The following is a 21,708-nucleotide window of genomic DNA, read 5'->3' as shown; positions in this document are numbered from 1 at the left end:
TTATTTGAATAGTTAAGGAATAAATATCTGGCATCTATATTTCTAAGAAAAGCCTGTGTATTTTCTGTGATCAAACTGATTAATAAAGATCAAGTTTCTCTCCCTAAAAAAATAAGACAAAGTAAGCAGAATAATGAGGATAGAAACAATGATCACAATATTGTAAAGAACAGCAACGTTGAAAGACTTCAGGACTTTGACCCTTAGATAGTCAAGGGAACTGAAGTCTTAAACCTCAGGCCTTACTAAAACCATCTGGTATTGGCTAAGAAATAGACTAGTTGATCAATGGAATAGGTTAGGTTCAAAGGACAAAACAGCCAATAACTTTAATAATATAGTGTTTGACAAACCCAAAAACCCCACTTTCTGGGATAAGAATGCACTATTTGACAAAAATTGCTGGGAAAATTGGAAATTAGTATGGCAGAAACTAGGCATTGACCCACACTTAACACCGTACACCAAGATAAGGTCAAAATGGGTTCATGACCTTGGCATAAAGAATGAGACTATAAATAAATTGGAAGAGCATAGGATAGTTTAACTCGCAGACCTGTGGAAGAGGGAGGAATTTATGACCAAAGAAGAACTAGAGATCACTATTGACCACAAAATAGAAAATTTTGATTATTTCAAATTGAAAAGTTTTTGTACAAACAATTAGACAAGATTAGACAAGATTAGAAGGGAAACAATAAACTGGGAAAACATTTTTACAGTCAAAGGTTCTGATAACCACTCATTTCCAAATATGTAGAGAATTGATTCTAATTTATAAGAAATCAAACCATTCTCCAATTGATAAATGGTCAAAGGATATGAACAGACAATTCTCAGATGAAGAAATTGAAACTATTTTTAGACCTATGAAAATATGCTCCAAATCATTATTAATCAGAGAAATGCAAATTAAGACAACTCTGAAATACCACTACACACCTGTCAGATTGGCTAGAGTGACAGGGAAAAATAATGTGGAATGTTGGAGGGGATGTGGGAAAACAGGGACACTGATACATTGTTGGTGGAATTGTGAACACATCCAGCCATTCTGGAGAGCAATTTGGAACTATGCTCAAAAAGTTATCAAACTGTGCATACTCTTGATCCAGCAGTGTTTCTACTGGGCTTATACCCCAAAGAGATACTAAAGAAGGGAAAGGGACCTGTATGTGTCAAAATGTTTGTGGCAGCCCTGTTTGTAGTGGCTAGAAGCTGGAAAATGAATGGATGCCCATCAATTGGAGAATGGTTGAGTAAATTGTGGTATATGAATGTTATGGAATATTATTGTTCTGTAAGAAGTGACCAGCAGGATGAATACAGAGAGGACTGGGAAGACTTACATGAACTGATGCTAAGTGAAATGAGCAGAACCAGGAGATCACTATATACCTCAACAACGATACTGTTTGAGTTTGTATTCTGATGGAAGTGGATCTCTTCGATAAAGAGAGCTAATTCAGTTTCAATTGATCAAAGATGGACAGAAGCAGCTACACCCAAAGAAAGAACACTGGGAAATGAATATAAACTGCTTGCATTTATGTTTTTCTTCCCAGATTATTTATACCTTCTGAATTCAATTCTCCCTGTGCAACAAGAAAACTGGTTCTACACACATATATTGTATCCAGGATATACTGTAACCTATTCAACATGTAAAGGACTGCTTGCCATCTGGGGGATGGGGTGGAGGGAGGAAGGGGAAAAATGAGAACCGAAGTGAATGCAAGAGATAATGTTGTTAAAAATTACCCTGGCATGAGTTCTATCAATAAAGTTATTTAAAAAACCCTCAGACCTTAAAGGAGACCTCTTACACTCTGGAAAGGAGTGGCAGAAGATAGGATGGGGGAAGAGCACATAAGATCAATGAGTTGATAAACTTTGTTTAATTAATACTTATTTATCACAAGAAATATTTGGAGCCAATATCATTGGAAAATAATAATGCCATAAAAAGGATCAAAACTTTTTAAACAAAATCAACATGTGTTTTACGCATGTTTTATTTCACACACTCCTCCTTTTTTTTTTGAGGTAAATAGGTTTAAGTAATTTGTCTCCCAGCTAGTCAGTGTTTGAGGCTAAATTTGAATTCAGGTCTTCCTGACTTCAGGGTCAGTGCACTGTGCCACCCAGTTGCCTCCTTATATTTATTTTTTCTAGCATCAAAGAGATTTTAAAAGATTAAGTAAAAGTACCATGATACACCAAGTGGAACAGAGTTTTGGAGTCAAAAAACCTAGCTTCAAAACTCACCAGTGATATTACCTACCTATTTAACCTCTAGTTAAGTCATTTAATTTTTATGTGCACTGGGTTACTCTCTGAGATTTATTTAATGTTTCTGATGATTGTGACTGTAAGGAATTCCCATATTAAGAATTTCCTATGAATTAATGGAAAAAGTGCAAAGGAAAATGGTTTAAGAGTAGCAGATGAAAATTATATTATAAAGTGGCATTCATCAAAACTATTTGGTACTGGCTAAGAAATCGACTAGTAGATCAATAGAATAGATTAGATACATAAAACACAGTAGAAATAAATGATTATAGTAATCTACTGTTTGATAAATCCTAAGACTTCAATCTCTGGGATAAGAACTTACTATTTTGGTAAAAACTGCTAAGAAATCTCATACCATATACTAACATAAGGTCAAAATGGATACATGATATAGGTATAAAGGGTGATATCATAAGCAAATTAGGAGGGTGAAGGAAATATAGAGAAGGGAAGAATTTATGATCAAACAAAAGACAGAGCATGAAAAAAATGCAAAATGGATAATTTTGATTATTTTGATCCAAAAAGCTTTTGCATAAACAAAACTAATATAACCAAGATTAGAAGGAAAGGAGAAGGTTGGGAATTAATTTTTTAACAGAAAATGTCTCAAAAAAAGCCCTCATTTTTCAGATAAAGGACTGAATCAAACTATAAGAATACAAGTCATTTTCCCAATTCATAAATGGGCAAAAGATATGAATAAGCAATTTTCAGATGAAGAAATCAAAGCTCTCTAAAATCATATAAAATATATTCTAAATAATTATTGATTAGAGAAAAACAAATTTTAAACAACTCTGAGATACTACCTCACTCCTATCTGATTAGCTAATATTACAAAAAAGGAAAATTATAAATGTTGGAGAAGATATGAGGAAATTGGGATCCTAATGCATTAGTAGTAGAGCTGTGATCTGATCCAGCTATTCTGGAGAGCAATTTGGAACTATGCCCAATAATCAAATTGTGCACACCAGCAACATCATTGTCATGTCTGTCACCCAAAGATAGCATAAAAAGAGAAAAGGACCCATACATACAAAAATTGATAGTACCTCTTTTTGTGTTGGCAAAGAATTAGAAATTGAGAGGAACTGGGGAATAGCTGAACAAGTTGTGGTATATGAATGTAATGGAATACTACTGTAGTATAAGAAATGATGTGAGGAGGTGGGATTTCAGTAAAATTTGGAAGACTTACATGAACTGATCTTAAGTGAAAAAAGAAGAACCAGGAGGGCATTGTGTGATGATAAACTATAATTCACTTAGCTCTTCTCAGAAATACAATGATCCAAGACAAGTCCAAGCACTTCATTATGAAAAATACTATCCATATCCAGAGAAAGAAAGAGTCTGAATGTAGGTCAAAGCATACAACATTGGGGCAGCTAGTTGGCACAGTAAATAGAGACCCAACCCTGAAGTCAGGAAGACTTGAGTACCAATCTGATCTCAGACACTTAATACTTCCTAGCTATGTGACCCTGGTAAGCCACTTAACCCTAATTGCCTCAGGGGGAAAAAAAGCATATGACATTTTACTTTTTTTTTTTTTCCCCATTTTTTCCCCCTTTTATTCTAGTCTTCTTCCCAACATGGCTAATGTGGAAATGTGTTTTACATTATTGCATATGTCTAATCTATATTGGATTGAAAATCTGGAACTCAAAATCTTTCAAAACATAAATGCTAAAAATTTTCTTTATATGTAACTGTAAGGGATAAAATACTATTAAAATTTTTTTAAAAATTTCCTTGGAGCAGCTAGGTGGCGCAGTGGATAGAGTACTAGTCCTGAAGTCAGGAAGACTTTAGTTTAAATCTGGCTTCAGACACTTAACACTTCCTAGCTATGTGACCTTGGGCAAGTCAGTTAACCCCAATTGCCCCAGCCCAAAAAAAAAAAAAAAAAAAAAAAAAAATTCCTACTGTATGGACAAAATCATAGAGCCTTTCCAAAAATCCAGGAAAAAAAAAAAAAAAACTGATGGGTTTCATTATTAAAAAACTGAAAAAGAAATAGTTTGACAAAATTTCAGTAAATTGTGACTAACATTCCATATTTATAATGAACTGACGCATGTTTAAAACACTAGTAATACATATATATATATATATATATGTATGTGTATGCACACATAATCACACACAAGTGTACATACACATCTCAATGGGGTAACATGTAAAAGATATATAATTTAAAAAGGAAAAATTAATTATTTAAAAATGAAAAACCAACTAAATTCCCTATTAAATTTTGAAATTTAAGGTTTTATTTTATAACACTAAAATGGCAAAAAAAAATCCACAGCAAAAAATTAAGAATGAGAAAAAGCAAAGAACCTAATTTATTTTTTAAAAACAGTTTGACTAATTTATACATTAAAAAAACTAGAAAATGAATTCACTATTTCACAAAAATTACTACTGGGAAAACTAGAGTTATATGATCAAAAAAAGCAAAACAAAAACGGGTTTGGACCCATGCTCTACAACATACACAACAATAAACTTTATCAATCTAAATACTTTAAAAATTTTTTTATTTAAATGAAAGAAAAAAATAAAAGGGCCATAGTTAAAAACTTAATACTGTTGATGGGACTACAGAAGAATGTTGCAATATTCAATAAGAATCACATAGCTAATCAATAGATCTTGTAAGTTCTTGCCAGGACTTTATCACAAATATATCATAAAAATTTAACATGTATTGGTCAACCTGCCATCTGGGGGAGAGGAGGGGGGGAGGAAGGGGAAAAATTGGAACAAAGGATTTGGCAATTGTCAATGCTGTAAAATTACACATGCATATGACTTATGAATAAAAAAAAGGAAATTAAAAAAATATATCATAAAAAGGCGGGGAGAACCTTCTGTAAAAAAGCATTCATAACTGTTCTATTTATAATAGCAAAAAATTGGAATCTCAAGAAATAGAGACTGATTAATCAAATTGTATTAATATAAGAAGTAAATACAGATTGCTAAATTCATATGAAATGTTAAAATTGCTGGCATTATAAGATGATAATAGGAAGTTTATGAGAAACATGTTAAAAATCCACATCAGATGATAGAAAAATGAGATTATAGACAAACCATAAACATGAGTGTGTATTTCAAGGGAAGGAAAGAAAGAAAACAAGAAAGAAGGAACAGAGGGAGATAGAAAGACAAAGGAAAGAAGGAAGAGACATACTTTAAAAAGAACAATGCTAAATCATTTTTTTTCCCGGTTTGCTTGTTGTTGTTTAATTTGGCTCTAAATTGTGAATTGCCAAGGGCTCTATGTAATATGTTATTTCTTCTTTTGTGTATTTGATTATTTTTGTGGCTGGTTACTAAAATTACAATAAAACTTTTTTTTTTAAAAGAAAGATTACATCTTGAATGTCAGTCAAAAAAAAAAAAAAAGACAGAAAATGAGCTTTGTGAATAAAAACCCAAGGCTTTCTTTTTAGGCCAAATGAAAAGCTTAGAACAGCAATGGTAACACTTTGTCTTCTTAATTTGAGACTGGCTTTCACCTTTCTAAGATCAACAAATTTGCATTTTCCTTTTTATAACTGTAGTGGGTTGATCAAGAGTTACCTTATTAAATCAAGCCATTCTCCAACAGACAATTTTCAGAGGATGAAATTGAAACTATTACCACTCATATGAAAGAGTGTTCCAAATCATTATTGATCAGAGAAATGCACATTAAGACAACTCTGAGATACCACTACACACCTGTCAGATTGGCTAAGATGACAGGAAAAAATAATGATGAATGTTGGAGGGGATGCGGGAAAACTGGGACACTAATACATTGTTGGTGGAGTTGTGAACGAATCCAACCATTCTGGAGAACAATCTGGAATTATGCCCAAAAAGTTATCAAATTGTGCATACCCTTTGATCCAGCAGTGTTTCTATTGGGCTTATACCCCAAAGAAATACTAAAAAAGGGAAGGGACCTGTATGTGCCAAAATGTTTGTAGCAGCCCTGTTTGTAGTGGCTAGAAACTGGAAAATGAATGGATGCCCATCAATTGGAGAATGGCTGGGTAAATTGTGGTATATGAATGTTATGGAATATTATTGTTCTGTAAGAAATGACCAGCAGGATGAATACAGAGAGGACTGGCGAGACTTACATGAACTGATGCTAAGTGAAATGAGCAGAACCAGGAGATCATTATACACTTCGACAACGATATTGTATGAGGACATATTTTGATGGAAGTGGATTTCTTTGACAAAGAGACCTGAGTTTCAATTGATAAATGACGGACAAAAGCAGCTACACCCCAAGAAAGAACACTGGGAAACGAATGTGAACTATCTGCATTTTTGTTTTTCTTCCCGGGTTATTTATACCTTCTGAATCCAATTCTCCCTATGCAACAAGAGAACTGTTCGGTTCTGCAAACATATATTGTATCTAGGATATACTGCAACATATCCAACATATAAAGGACTGCTTGCCATCTAGGAGAGGGGGTGGAGGGAGGGAGGGAAAAAAAAAATCGGAACAGAAACGAGTGTCAATATAAAGTAATTATTAAATAAAAATTAAAAAAAAAAAGAAAAAAAAAAGAGTTACCTTATTAACTCGAGTCACTTTTAGATAGGAAGCCTTTGTTTAGGCCTTTTCATTTTACTTTCTGGCAGATGTTTGTAAAGTACTTTGCAGGCCATAAAACTACATAACTCTATTATGATTGCTCTTAGTTTGATATTTTTATTAATTCAACAAATATTAAGCACCTAATAAGAGACAGACAATATGCTGAACACAGCATACCGAAAAAAAAAAAAAAAAAAAAAAAAAGCACAATTCTTTTTCTCAAAGAGCTTACAAACTAATGAGGAAGACAACATACAAACATATATAAGCAAGCTATATGCTGCATCAACAGGAAATAATTAACAGAGGGAAGACACTGGATTGAAGGGATAGGGAAGGCTTCCTTAGGAGGTGGGATTTTAGTTGGGACTTAAAAGAAGGCAGGATGAGGTTCAGTGGTCAGGGCAAAGAAGTGTCTTCCAGGTGTGGGCCACAGTCTGAGAAAATGCCTGGAGCCAAGAGATGAGTATCTTGATTGTGGAACAATCAAGCAGTCTGGAAAGAGTACATTTTGGGGAGTGTCAGAATCCCCATGCCAAACCCTCTGTTTTTACTAATAGGAGACACCCTGTTTTTCAAAGTTGAGCTCCTGAGCTCAGACAAGCACCTGCAGGATCCGAGTTCCAGTCATGGAGGCCTGCCATGAACCAACTTGTGTCACTGTTGCCTCATTATCAGTGCTCTAGCTCACTAGTAGTCACTAGTATATGTACTGGGATTTGTCCACACAAAAGTGGATTTCCTACTAGAGAAGGCTCCAGCTGGCATTTAGTTTTCCTTTTCTAATGGAATAATGAAAGCTCTTTGCTTATGACCATTCATAGCTTTTTGGTTTTATTTTCTAAATTTCATTTCTAAAGTTCATTTCAACTGTGGTTGTGATAATCACTGTGATAGGAGTCTGGTATTTTCAGAGTTCACAGAGGATGCAAAACCTCTATGACTTTTTCGGTCATTTGTTTTCAGACCTGATCAGAGTAAAGGCATAAGGAGACTGGAAAAGTAAGAGGTGATGAAGGGCTTTGAATGCTTAACAGAGCAGTTTATACTTGTTCTGGAGGCAAGAGGAAGTTATTGAAGTTAACTTTCTCATTTTGGGGAAATCACTTTAGTAGCTAAATGGAGAATAGTTTGGAGTGAGAAGAGATTTGAAGCCAGCAGATTCACCAGCACATTCCAGCAGTAAGGAGAGAAGTATACTTAATCTTTGGTCTAAGCTCCTGTTCCTGGTCTTAGAAAGTGAAATAAAAAATATTCAGCCCCAGAAATGGCAGCTGTAGCTTAGGCGATGACCTGAACCTTAGATTCTTAAATGGAAGACAAAATTTATTGGTCAGAGGGATCCTGGAATCCAGTTTTCAGGCATTTCTTGGTCAGTGTTAGCCTTGGCTTTGTCTTGATACCAATTATATGTTTAAGAACTCTGAAATCCATCTATCCTTCAAGATAGAGCAGGAGATATTCCTGGACATAATCAGCCTCTTCAAGGCTAGAAAAGCCCCAAGGAATGGGGCTGTCACAATATATAAAGATGCAAAAGACTTGAATTTTGCCCTTCATTATTCGGGTTATTTATCTCAAATGTGATATTTGTAAAAAAAATGCTTAGTGAAGTGCTTGATTCATAGTAAGCATCATGTACATGCTTATTCCCCTAAGGGGCTAGTAGGTGGAATACCAAACTTCTCCCAGTACCTTTCTTTATAAAGGGCAGAAACTGGAAGTCTGGGGCTCACTCCATTCTTCACTTGTTTTTCTTCTTGGTTTCAACTTCCCAAAACAAAAATGCTTCCAAGACTTAGATTAATTGGGCACTTCAAATTCATTGGAAAGTATGTTTCCTTTCTAGGGAGGTCAAACCCTCATGGTAGTACCTGAAGGCTGAATGCTTGTATCATCTCCAGGATGAAATGGTATTCACTGGAATCATGAGATGACTGCCCTACTAGCAATTCCCCTGTAATTTTTCTTTTTGAGGGTGGGGGTCCAAATGACAGGTTGATCCTATTGGTATGTAGTACTTTAAGATTATGGAGAAAGATGGGCTTACCAGAATGGGAGGAGAATTGTATCAATCATTTATGGATTACTTTGGGTTCTTTATACATGTTAGAATAAAACCTTTTATTTATAATAATAAAGGCATATTTTAAAATGAACAGTCCCTACAAAAGAAAATAATGTAAAGAATCCCGCAAATCAGTGACTGTAATTTCAAAGGAATTATTCCCCCCCACTTTCCCCTAGCTTGTTCCTGCCCATCTTCTTCATCTTAAAGGAAGGCATAAGGAATGATATGTTATCGTCATCTAATTGTTTATGTCCTAATCAGAGATGGAAAGCTGCCACTCATTCATCCCCACCCTTCCCTGCTCCTACGTCACTAATTTAGTTGCGTCCATCTAAAATTAAAAAAATAAAAATAAAAACAAAAACAGGCAAGAGCAGGTACTCAGAAGTAGCCAAAATAAGGCAATGCCATCTTAGCCTGACTGGCTTCTCAAAATGTGACATAAATACTGATGTTTCACATACTTTGGCAGCCACATAGGAGATAGCCATCTCAAGATCAAATGGAAACAATTGTGTTTTTTCCCCTTCATGTAACCTGGAAACATGTAACCTGTTATATGCACTGTTACTTTAAATACATGTATGGAAACTGAAAACCTGTTTTTTTGCTTCTGAGGAATTAGACACAGATATATACTGTAGGTGCACTCTGAGATTTCCCAGGGGAAACTCTGAGTGGGGAAGGAAAAGCCAAAAAAAAAAAAAGTGATCTGGCAAAACACCTTGCTTGAGTCCAATCTGTATAATTCCAGAGGTGAAGACACAAGTTTCATCCTGGATCTGCATGGACCCTTAGACAAGCACTATAGTATAAATCTTTAAAATGGTGGAAAATTAGTGAATTAAAATGCTGCAGAGGAATAGTTGGAAAGGACAACACTAGTTCCCTTTTGTTCATAAGACTCTTCTTGCAAATTCTGAGTCAAAAGCTGATATTTATTTTCTTAGTGAAATTAATAAATAGTAAAGTCATTATCTTCTACCCATCCACAGAAATGAACCTGTTCTTGCAGTCATCCTGATTTCATTGATTTTTAATGGGCCTTTCTCCCTCAGAAGCACTTTCATTTCTTAGAAGCATGTTCTGTTCCTGAGTTCTTTTTTGCTCTTTAATAATCTGTGGAACCAGAATTGAAAAGATGAAGCAGCTACATTATTTGTCTATTACCTAAAGATACAGAACTGTCCACAATCCAGGTGATGTTTTTGTTTTTTAGGGTGGCATAAAGCAGAGACCCTTATTACAATATGTTCTGGTCTCTGCCTTATTAACTCATTTTGTCCTGTTCTCCTTGGATTTTTTTCCCTTTTTATTAAAAAACTAAAGTGTTAATGATATCTTTTGTTTTATATATATATATATATATATATATAAATTTTGTATATATTGTGCACTATCTGCCTTCATTGAATTGAACCTTTTCTTGTGACAAAGGGTTTTGGCTTTTAATTTTCTTTCAATTTACTTGACTGAAACCGATGTGTCCCTTGTCCTTCTGATTCTGTTTACTTCACTCTGTTTCAGTCTGCACAGATCTTCCCATGCTTCTCTGAATTCCGCATAGAAGTCTTTTCTAACTACACAACACAACTGCATCACATAGTTATACTATGTTTTATCCAGCTATTTCTCAGATAAAGGGCACTCACTTTGCTTCAAGATTTTTGATACCTCAAAAAAGTGCTGTTCTGAGAATTCTGATATATATGGGAACATTTCTGCTTTTGATCTTCTTTCAGATATATACCCAGAAGTAGGATCAAAGGGTATGTGTCCAGTAGTAGAATCAAAAGGCATGCAAAATTTAGCTTTTTTTTCTATTTCTTTTTTTTTTATCTTAACTTTTTATTGACAAAACATATGCCTGGGTAATTTTTTACAACATTATCCCTTGCACTCACTTCTCTTCTGACTTTTCCCTTCCCTCCCTTCATCCTTTTTCCTAGATGGCAAGCAGTCCTTTAACATATGTTAAATATATCACAGTGTATCCTAGATACAATATATGTGTGCAGAACCAAACAGTTCTCTTGTTGCACAGGGAGAGTTGGATTCAGAAGGTAAAAATAACCTGGGAAGAAAAACAAAAGTGCAAAAAGTTTATATTCATTTCCCAGTGTTCCTTCTCTGGATGTAGCTGCTTCTGTCCATCATTGATCAATTGGAACTGAGTTAGATCTTCTCTTTGTCGAAATCCACTTCCATCAGAATACATCCTCATACAGTATCGTTGCTGAAGTTCATAATGATCTCCTGGTTCTGTTCATTTCATTTAGCATCAGTTCATGTAAGTCTCTCCAGGCTTCTCTGTATTCATCCTGCTGCTCATTTCCTACAGAACAATAATATTCCATAACATTCATATACCACAATTTATTTAGCCATTCTCCAACTGATGGGCATCCATTCAATTTCCAGTTTCTAGCCCCTACAAACAGGGCTGCCACAAACATTCGTGCACATACAGGTCCCTAAAATTTAGGCATTTTTTTACATCATTCCAAGTAGTTTCCAGAATTGTGTTTGGTTTCAGGATTTTTATTTGAACTTCTTAATCTAAAGACACACAAAGGAAGTTTTAGAAGGAAAGCAGGCTGTAAATGTTTAGCTTTGCATTTGCTGTTGCAAGTCTCTCCTAATTCCCAGGGCCTCTGAGAAATCTCTGGTCACTGTCTATACCAAGCTTACCTCTTTCTGAGGTCTTCAGAGGTCTCTGGCTGCTATTTCACATGAACAGCAGGTGGAATGCAATAGAGCATTTGAGAGCAGTTGTGTGCAAGCTCAGGAACTTTTATTCACATGTCTATATCCTACTCTTTGACCTCCTGCACTCTCTTAGTTCCTACTCCCAGCAGATCTCCAGGTGAAAAGACAGCGAGCTCCTCCTCCTTACAGCTTATATAGATTTTATGAGGTCACACGTACAGCCAATCAGAGAAGGAGACACTTCAATTAAGAAGCTACCTCAATATGGCTTGAGTTTCTGCCCACCATGTGGTCTCTTTTTGCACACAGAAGTTGCTTCTGGGGCTTTCAAGTATTTCCACTTGTTTACCTCCTGGTTACACTGAACATAACGTTTGTCCTCTGACCCTTACAGCAGGAATGAACGAAGGAAGAAAGGAAAAGGGAGAAAGAAAGAAAATACTTTCTTTCTTCTAGGCAATTAGTCTGAGTAGACATTTAAATAATTCCACCAGTAGCATGATACGTGCATAAGAGAATGTGTGCATATGAAAATTTATTACAGCATTTACTTAAACAACTTTCCCTTTATTTTAATCAGCTAAAGAGTGTAAAGGGAATGAAAGAGTGAAAGAAACACATAAGTAAACTGCTTCTACTTGCCCATAGGCACTTTGGGGTTTAAAGCATAAGAGGAAGCTCACTATCTAGTTCAGCTCTCTTCCTCTCCTAAAACTTTGAAAATCTTGGTTAGAAATTTCAATTGCTGGGGGCAGCTAGGTGGTGCAGTGGATAGAGCACCACCCATTCAATATTAGGAAAACTATTAACATAATTGACTATATCAACAACCAACCAAACAAAAACCATATGATCATCTCAATAGATGCAGAAAAAGTATTTGATAAAATCCAACAGCCATTCCTAATAAAAACACTTGAGAGCATAGGAATAAAAGGACTTTTCCTTAAAATAGTTAGCATATATTTAAAACCTTCAGTAAGCATCATATGCAATGGGGAAAAACTGAAACCTTTCCCAGTAAGATCTGGAGTGAAGCAAGGTTGCCCACTATCACCATTATTATTCAATATTGTATTAGAAACACTAGCCTCTGCAATAAGAGTCGAGAAAGAGATGAAAGGAATTAGAGTAGGCAATGAGGAAACCAAACTATCACTCTTTGCAAATGATATGATGGTATACCTAGAGAATCCCAGAGATTCTACTAAAAAGCTATTAAAAATAATTCATAATTTTAGCAAAGTAGCAGGATATAAAATAAATCCCCATAAATCCTCAGCATTCTTACACACCACCAACAAAATCCAAGAGCAAGAGATACAAAGAGAAATTCCATTCAAAATAACTGTTGATAGCATAAAATATTTGGGAATCTACCTACCAAAGAAAAGTCAGGAATTATTTGAGCAAAATTACAAAAAAGTTTTCACACAAATAAAGTCAGACTTAAATAATTGGAAAAATATTAAGTGCTCTTGGATAAGCCGAGCGAATATAATAAAGATGACAATACTCCCTAAACTAATCTATTTATTTAGTGCTATACCAATCAGACTTCCAAGAAAATATTTTAATGATTTAGAAAAAATAACAACAAAATTCATATGGAACAATAAAAAGTCGAGAATCTCAAGGGAATTAATGAAAAAAAAATCATATGAAGGTGGTCTAGCTGTACCTGATCTAAAATTATATTCTAAAGCAGCAGTCACCAAAACCATTTGGTATTGGCTAAGAAATAGATTAGTGGATCAGTGGAAAAGGTTAGGTTCACAAGACAGAATAGTCAACTATAGCAATCTAGTGTTTGACAAACCCAAAGATTCTAAATTTTGGGATAAGATTTCATTATTTGATAAAAACTGCTGGGATAACTGGAAATTAGTATGGCAGAAATTAGGCAAGGACCCACACTTAACACCACATACCAAGATAAGATCAAAATGGATCCATGACCTAGGCATAAAGAACGAGATTATAAATAAATTAGAGGAACATAGGATAGTTTATCTCTTAGACTTGTGGAGGAGAAAGAAATTTGTGACCAAAGATGAACTAGAGACCATTACCGATCACAAAATAGAAAGTTTTGATTATATCAAATTAAAAAGCCTTTGTACAAACAGAACGAATGCAAACAAGATTAGTAGGGAAGCAACAAACTGGGAAAACATCTTTACAATTAAAGGTTCTGATAAAGGCCTCATTTCCAAAATATATAGAGAACTGACTCAAATTTATAAAAAATCAAGCCATTCTCCAATTGATAAATGGTCAAAGGATATGAACAGACAATTTTCAGATGAAGAAATTGAAACTATTACCACTCACATGAAAGAGTGTTCCAAATCACTATTGATCAGAGAAATGCAAATTAAGACAACTCTGAGATATCACTACACACCTGTCAGATTGGCTAAGATGACAGGAAAAAATAATGATGAATGTTGGAGGGGATGCGGGAAAACGGGGACACTGATGCATTGTTGGTGGAGTTGTGAACGAATCCAGCCATTCTGGAGAGCAATCTGGAATTATGCCCAAAAAGTTATCAAACTGTGCATACCCTTTGATCCAGCAGTGTTTCTATTGGGCTTATATCCCAAAGAAATACTAAAGAAGGGAAAGGGACCTGTATGTGCCAAAATGTTTGTAGCAGCCCTGTTTGTACTGGCTAGAAACTGGAAAATGAGTGGATGCCCATCAATTGGAGAATGGTAGGTAAATTGTGGTATATGAATGTTATGGAATATTATTGCTCTGTAAGGAATGACCAGCAGGATGAATACAGAGAGGCTTGGAGAGACCTACATGGACTGATGCTAAGTGAGATGAGCAGAACCAGGAGATCATTATACACTTCAACAACGATATTGTATGAGGATGTATTCTGATGGAAGTGGATTTCTATGACAAAGAGACTTAACTGAGTTTCAATGGATAAATGATGGACAGAAACAGCTACACCCAAAGAAGGAACACTGGGAAATGAATGTGAACTATTTGCATTTTTGATTTTCTTCCCGAGTTATTTTTACCTTCTGAATCCAATTCTCCCTGTGCAGCGGGAGAACTGTTCGGTTCTGCAAATATGTATTGTATCTAGGATATACTGCAACATATTTAACATATATAGGACTGCTTGCCATCTTGGGGGGGGGTGGAGGAAGGGAGGGGAAAAAACGAAACATAAGCGAGTGCAAGGGATAATGTTGTAAAAAAATTATCCTGGCATGGATTCTATCAATACAAAGTTATTATTAAATAAAATAAAATTAAAAAAAAAAAAGATAGAGCACCAGCCCTGAAGTCAGGAGGACACGAGTTCAAATATGCCCTCAGACACTTAACACATTCTAGCTGTGTGATCCTAGGCAAGTCACTTAGCCCCAATTGTCTGAGCAATAAATAAATAAATAAAATAAAAAAGGATGGGAAAAGGCTTTAAGTGTGTTTGTAAGAAGCAGGAAACAAAAGCTAGCAAGAGGGTGGAGAATAAACAAAGATATGAAATTTAGGGTATATGTAGCAGGATTAACTTTGGTAACAGAGGGAATATTCTTTATCTGAGACTGATAAGAGTGAAGTGAGTATAATGTGAAAGAAGGAGGAGATTTTAGCCAATGGTCTCATTTTTTTGTGATGAGGTCCTCAGCTGGGAAGATAGTAATAACAAGATGTCATGGCAGAAAAGGTTTAGAACAGCGGCTGTGGTAAGAAAAGAGGAATGAGAAGATTGCCTTGTTGCAGTGAGAGCCTAGTTCATATTAGCTAACACACATATTTTTTAAATTAAAGCTTTTTATTTTCAAAATACGTACATGGATAATTTTGGACATTTAATCCAACAAAACCCTGTGTTCTAATTTTTTCCCCTCCCTCCCACCTCCCAGTTGGCAAGTGATCCAATATATGTTAAACATGTGCAATTCCTTTATACACATTAACACACATTTATAACGGGCACAGTCATCACAGTTTCATATGACTTTCTCCAGATCTCTTCAGCACCATGTGTGTAGGAGTAAAGGAAAAAGATACTGGGAAATCTGGGGTTTGGGTTTAGCGAGGTATAACCAGTGATATGGCAGGAGTTCCAAGAGATCAAAGAATGGCCAACTGTTAGAATCATATTGGCTTGCAAAAAGGCTGAGAATATGAAGGGAGGGCAGTAATGCTAGAGAAAGGGTAAAAGCTTAGGAAAGGCCTGAATGGTAGATAAGTAAAAGAAAATGAAAGGAAAAAGAATGCTGAGAGTGAGTAAATGAAATCATCTTTTGTACTTCATTCACTGAAATGATTTAATTTAAATGTAAAAAATTACTAAGCAAGTTTAGTTGCTTGTAACAACATTAAATGTTTTATTTAACATGTATTGGTCAATCTGCCATCTGGGCAAGGGAGTAGAAGGAAGAAAGGGAAAAAATGGGAACAAAAGTTTTGGCAATTGTCAAAGCTGTAAAATAACCCATGCATATAACTTGTAAATAAAAAACTATATTAAAAAATAATAAAATTTCCCTTTTATCAAGCCTAATTTTGCCATTTAACACACACACACACACAAACATTAAATGTTTGATTTAACAAAAAATATAAAAGAGGGACTATATGGCTCTATATGACTTATGGTCTTCTTTGATTTCTAATTATTTAATTTTTTTATTATTCTATTTTTTGTTCAGAGATTCACCAATATTGGTCTGGAATAAAACTTAATTATCTGTGAACTCATCAGTATAAGTACTCCTTTTAATGGTGCAGATAACAAACTATGCAGGTCTTCTCATGCTATATATAATTCAATATCATTATGAAATTGAGAGGTCCACTGGAGCCAGAGGCTATCTATTTTCAATCTATATCAAACTCAAAAGATGGTAACAGAATTGAGCAACGCAATATGGTTATGCAACTGAAAATCTGGTTCTTTCTTAGGTATTGAATGACATAGTAGAAAAATTAGCCTTACTGTATTTTGATAATTCTTTCCTTTTTTAGTGCTAAAAAACAAAACAAAAAAACCCAAACCACAACTTTTTTGGCACTCCATAAACATTTCTTAGCAAATATGGTCATCCTTGCAGGCAATATAATCATTCTGTTGTCTCTTTTTTATGATCCAACTTTAGGAAATTATTAGGTATTCTACAGTATAAGTATTATTACTAAAATATATATTTGACTACAACATTCCCCAATTAAAAAATATTAAGTGGCTCTCTATTGTTTCTAAGATAAATGATAAAAAAATCTCCAATCTAATACATGTAGCCCTCTATAATATGGCTCCCACTTAGCTTTTCCATTTGTCCATTTGTCATATGATTCTACATACTCCCAGTTCTAAACTAGTTATTTCCCTCAATACCTTTTGTCATCTGCCTCCTAAATCCACAAAGATGGCATTTTGGATCTGCATTACTTCCAACTCTTAGAAGTCCTTTTCTCCTTCAAGGCACAACCCAGGTAGCAGTTACTACAAAAATTTTTCCTGATCACTTTTCTGTAAACCTCCCCATGCCCGGCCCCCAACTCTGCCTTGTTAGTATTTTCTCCATCTTAAATTATATGAACTTATATACATATTATATCTCTTTAATCAATGAAAGCTTTTTGAGAGAATGGATGCTTTTCTTTGATCTCTTTGTATCTTTAGTTCCTAGGACATAAACAACATTATAAATGAAGAGAAATACTTACCAAATTGAATTGAATTCATTGGGGCTGAGAAGCTAGGATTTGGGAGTCTCTATGAGAGAGCTAGTTGGCTTAGTAGATGGACTACTGGGTCTGAAGTCAGGAAGACCTGCCCTTCAAATTCAGTCTCAGACATTTAGTAGCTGCATGACTCTGGGCAAGTCACTTAACCTGTTTTTGCCTTAATCTACCAGAGAATGAAATTATACATCACTCCAGAATCTTTGCCAGGAAAGCCTAATGTATAGTATGGTCACAGGGTCACAAAAAGTCAGACATCAGTGAACAACTACAATAATAAGACTCTCAATCAGTCTGGCTTTTGATATGAGGAATCGTTGAGAATTTGAGAGATGTAACAATGAAAAGGAAGGTAAACCAAGGCACGAAGTCCTGAGCATGATCAATTATTAGTAAATTGTAATTTATTAAATCAAATAAATATAATAAATAGCATTATTTATTATCTGTAATATATATATATATAAATATAATAACTAAAATAAATATAAAACATAAATAAGACCTCAGCTTCTTTAGTAAAGTTAAGATCCTAAATGATGGGAACAGCTTTCTTTTATAGCTTTGGGAAGTGCAGAACAAAAAAACAGGACTTCACAAATGGGGAACCAGTTATGATTGGTAACAAGAACTCAATAGAATGGAGAAATCAAATTGAGCTGAGGTATAGGGGACAATATGATTGGCTGGAAATTGGGAACTCCCTTCTCCCCCCTCCTGTGAGTAAAAAATATTCATTATTTGAATCCACCTATAAGGTTAGAGAGAGTGGACCAGACATCTTTACATAGAGAACCAGACATTGCTGAATGATAGCTTGGTAGTATAAAGACACTAGACCAGACTATACTCATCCACCCGTATTCATCAAGGATAATATATTTCCTTGAGGCAAGAATATAGCAGTGATTAGCAGAAGAGATTCATTTCTATTTCTGAACTAAGTTCAGAAACAGAGATCCATTATTAGAGTGGTTGACAGGATAAAAATCCATTAATTGCAAATAAGATCAATTAAAAATAATGCAAAAATCAATCTGATTATTTCAGATCTCAAATCCTAATTCTTCACCCCCAAATGATTAAATTCAATTCAGTAAACATCTATACTAGACTATACCTTTGTGGGCTTGAAAGGTTTCAATTTTGGAGTATAAAATACACAAGAGAAATGAGAGAAGATGATTCATTGATAAGATTAAATTCATCTTGACTTTGTACAGATGGAAACCACTTGTTTAATCCCATAAAATAGGGCCAACGTTGTGCATCACAACAAAACTTGAAGGGACTAGCACACTTATTTACTCTGAGTCAGAGAAATTTATTTCATTGGGCTTCTAAAGCTACAGGTCCTATTAATGGCATTTTAGTATTTTCCATAAATCTATCTACTGCCACCCACTAGCCCACTCTTTTAATGAAGTCAGTAGTTTTCTGATCAATTAATACTTTTCTCTACTTCTCAAATTTTATCATTTAAATTATTTAAAAATATCATAACTTTTTCATGATATAACATAACAAATTTTATTTGTCCTACTTGTCCACCACTGTCATAAAAATGAAAATCTAATATTTTGGATATCTCTGGTTTATACAAGTTAGGAGTATTTTATTGGTCCACATAATGATGAACTTTTAGATCAGGAGCAGAAAGAAAGTCACTGGACTTCAGCAACTTCTGGATCCCCTCCTTTTTTTTTTATAAATATTTTATCCAAGTTACAGGTAGAAGTGGCAATGACTTGCTACCTCTGGATCTTCTTCCTGCTGGCTCAAGGTCTTTGTAATGCATCCTATCTCATTGATGGCAGTAGTTCAGCATCGTCCAAATTTGCCTTACTAAAACCCCAATATATTTCTGTGCCCGTGGCAAAAGAAGAAAAATATTCATGGTTTCAAAAATGAGTAATTTTAATTACTTTAAAATGTATTTAATGTAAATAATCATTTCGTAAATATGGCTAACAAATACCACAATATTTATTAATAATATGTCATCATTAATTGATATGTAAGTTGTTGGGCATAATGAAAAATTTGTCAATCAAGACAATAAATAATTATACTTAATAATTTAATCAATTTAATTAATAGTCTGTCGATAGTGCTATGTATCTCTGATTCACAGAATACTCTAATCCACAAAGAAATAAAGTCAATATCATTCATTCTGGGCAAAAGGGGCACAGTAAATGTGAACAGGTTGCCCCACAGAGCATTTTGAGAATAATGAAGGAGAACCAGAGTAAAAAAGTGACATCAAAGAAAATATAACTTATTTGAAAAAAGGAGATGGACTAATGAAAGGAAAATTATTGCACAAGCCATATGTTATGTAGAGACTCTGATATTAGAGGAAGACCACCCCCTAATGTTAGGTAAATTCTTTGGGGCAAACCTATGGGAGGAAATGTAAGAATTCCCTATGAAAAGCAGTCTTGAATGGATTGTGATTTGTATCCTCAAGAACATATATATTAATGTGATCACATTCCATTTGAATATAAAGTTTATTTATTAATTAGTTCTAAATAATAGCAGAGCATTTTTTTGACTCTTAGATATTCTTGCTATTGGAAAAGAATAGATATACATTGACATAGTATACGAAAAGTCTTAAATTACAATTTTAAACTTCAGTGGCTTATGTATGTATATATGTTGTGTGTATACACATATTTGTGTACATATACAATGTAGGTGCATACATGAATAAATACATATGTGTATATATATCACTAATAGTCATTCAACAATGAGCTAATAACTATTGTAAGATCGATAAATTATGCTTAATGAAGTCAGTTTTTTTTAAACAACCTCTTGAAGAGTGGACATATCTATTTTGTGACATATCTTATGGGGCTAAAAAGGATATTAAACTGCTCACAACTACTAGGAAGAGATTTATTCATATTTTTGTTTTATAACCCGAATCTCCTTTTGAGTTTTGGAATGATTGCTACTAAATTACTGAAGTTACTCAATATCATATATAATACAGCCGTTCAAAAGAGCATCATTTATCATACTTTGCCCCCAAATGTACCAAGGGTCTTTGAGTTCAGCAATGTAGGGAACTTTCCCCACCACAGAGAGACTAAACCATTTATGCCTAAATACACAGGAAGATGCTTAGGGTCCACAGTTTAAGTGACCCATCCAAGTTCACTTGACTAGGAAGTACCAGAGGCAGAATCTGACCCCAGGTTTTCCTAAGTCCAAGCTGAGAATTCTTTTCACTGTGCTATTTATTGCCTTCCGGTTGTCCCTAAATATATTTGCCAAAAATAAATACAGACAGACAAATGAACGCTTAAGTCAGCTGCGGGTCAGCATTCTCACAGTACCTTCATGGGAGCCAGCTGAATGGGTGTGATGCATGAAGGGTCCACCATGGGCTTCGGGCGGTTGGCGGTATCTGCCAGCAAGCTGTGCCACTGCTGGGGGAGTCCTGTGAACTTCTGTTCTCGGGGATCAAACCCGGTATGAACCCTGTGCTCAAAATTAGATGGTCCCGAGATTTCAAGCCTTTTCTTTTTCTTGCCAAACATGATGAAAAACCCTAGAAATATTGAGCAGAGAAGTCATTGTTTCTCACATACTACTGCACAGGCCACTAGTTAACTGTTAACAAACATTTATATAACTTTGATAGACTGTATATAGATTATTTATTATAATATATAATCATATTCATATAACTATTATATATTTATATGTGATCTAGCTTGTAATTAGTAGATTATATAGATTTACTAAAGGAAAGAATACATTTACAAAATATCTATGTGCCAGGTACTATGCTAAATGCTTCACAAATATTATCTCAATTCATCCTCACCCCAACCTGAAAGATAGGTGTTGTTATTCCCATTTTACAGATGAGGAAATTGAGGCAAAGAGAGGCTAATTTACCCAGGCTCACATGGCTAGTGAGTATCTGAGGCCAAATTTGCACTCAGATCTTCCTGACTCCAGGCAAAGCTCTCTATCCATTGTGCGACTTTGCTGCCTCTGAAAAAGGCTGAAGCTTTTGAGAAATGCAGGGTCAGTCAACTGATATACACCTAAAATATCCAGGGACACGGGAAAGCAAACAAAAAAGTTTGCTCTCTGAGCCCTTCTTTCAATTGCTTTTAAGGCCACCTAACAACAATGTTCCACCTGAGCCTGCCTTCCAGGTGTAAGAGTTGGACCTTCCTTACCTGTCTTCTCAGATCCCTTCTATCTTGATTCTTATCTAATTTCTTAGCTAATTTCTACTGATAAATGTCCA

The 21,708-nt window shown here is 34.8% G+C and overlaps 1 protein-coding gene across 7 annotated transcripts in view; it reads right to left on the bottom strand.

The window, feature by feature from the left end:
* PAK5 (p21 (RAC1) activated kinase 5) overlaps positions 1 to 21,708 on the bottom strand; it is a 455,979-nt gene that overhangs the window by 101,389 nt on the left and 332,882 nt on the right. For all 7 annotated transcript variants that reach the window (XM_051975927.1, XM_051975928.1, XM_051975926.1 and 4 more), the window contains one exon: positions 20,780 to 20,994. In XM_051975927.1, coding sequence (XP_051831887.1) covers positions 20,780 to 20,983 — 204 coding nt within the window. In that variant the 5' untranslated portion in view covers positions 20,984 to 20,994. The remainder of the gene's footprint in view (positions 1 to 20,779; positions 20,995 to 21,708) is intronic.

Source organism: Antechinus flavipes, chromosome 2 (assembly GCF_016432865.1).
Source record: "Antechinus flavipes isolate AdamAnt ecotype Samford, QLD, Australia chromosome 2, AdamAnt_v2, whole genome shotgun sequence".
Lineage (NCBI taxonomy): Eukaryota > Metazoa > Chordata > Mammalia > Dasyuromorphia > Dasyuridae > Antechinus > Antechinus flavipes.
This window is presented reverse-complemented; position numbering and strand designations above follow the sequence as displayed.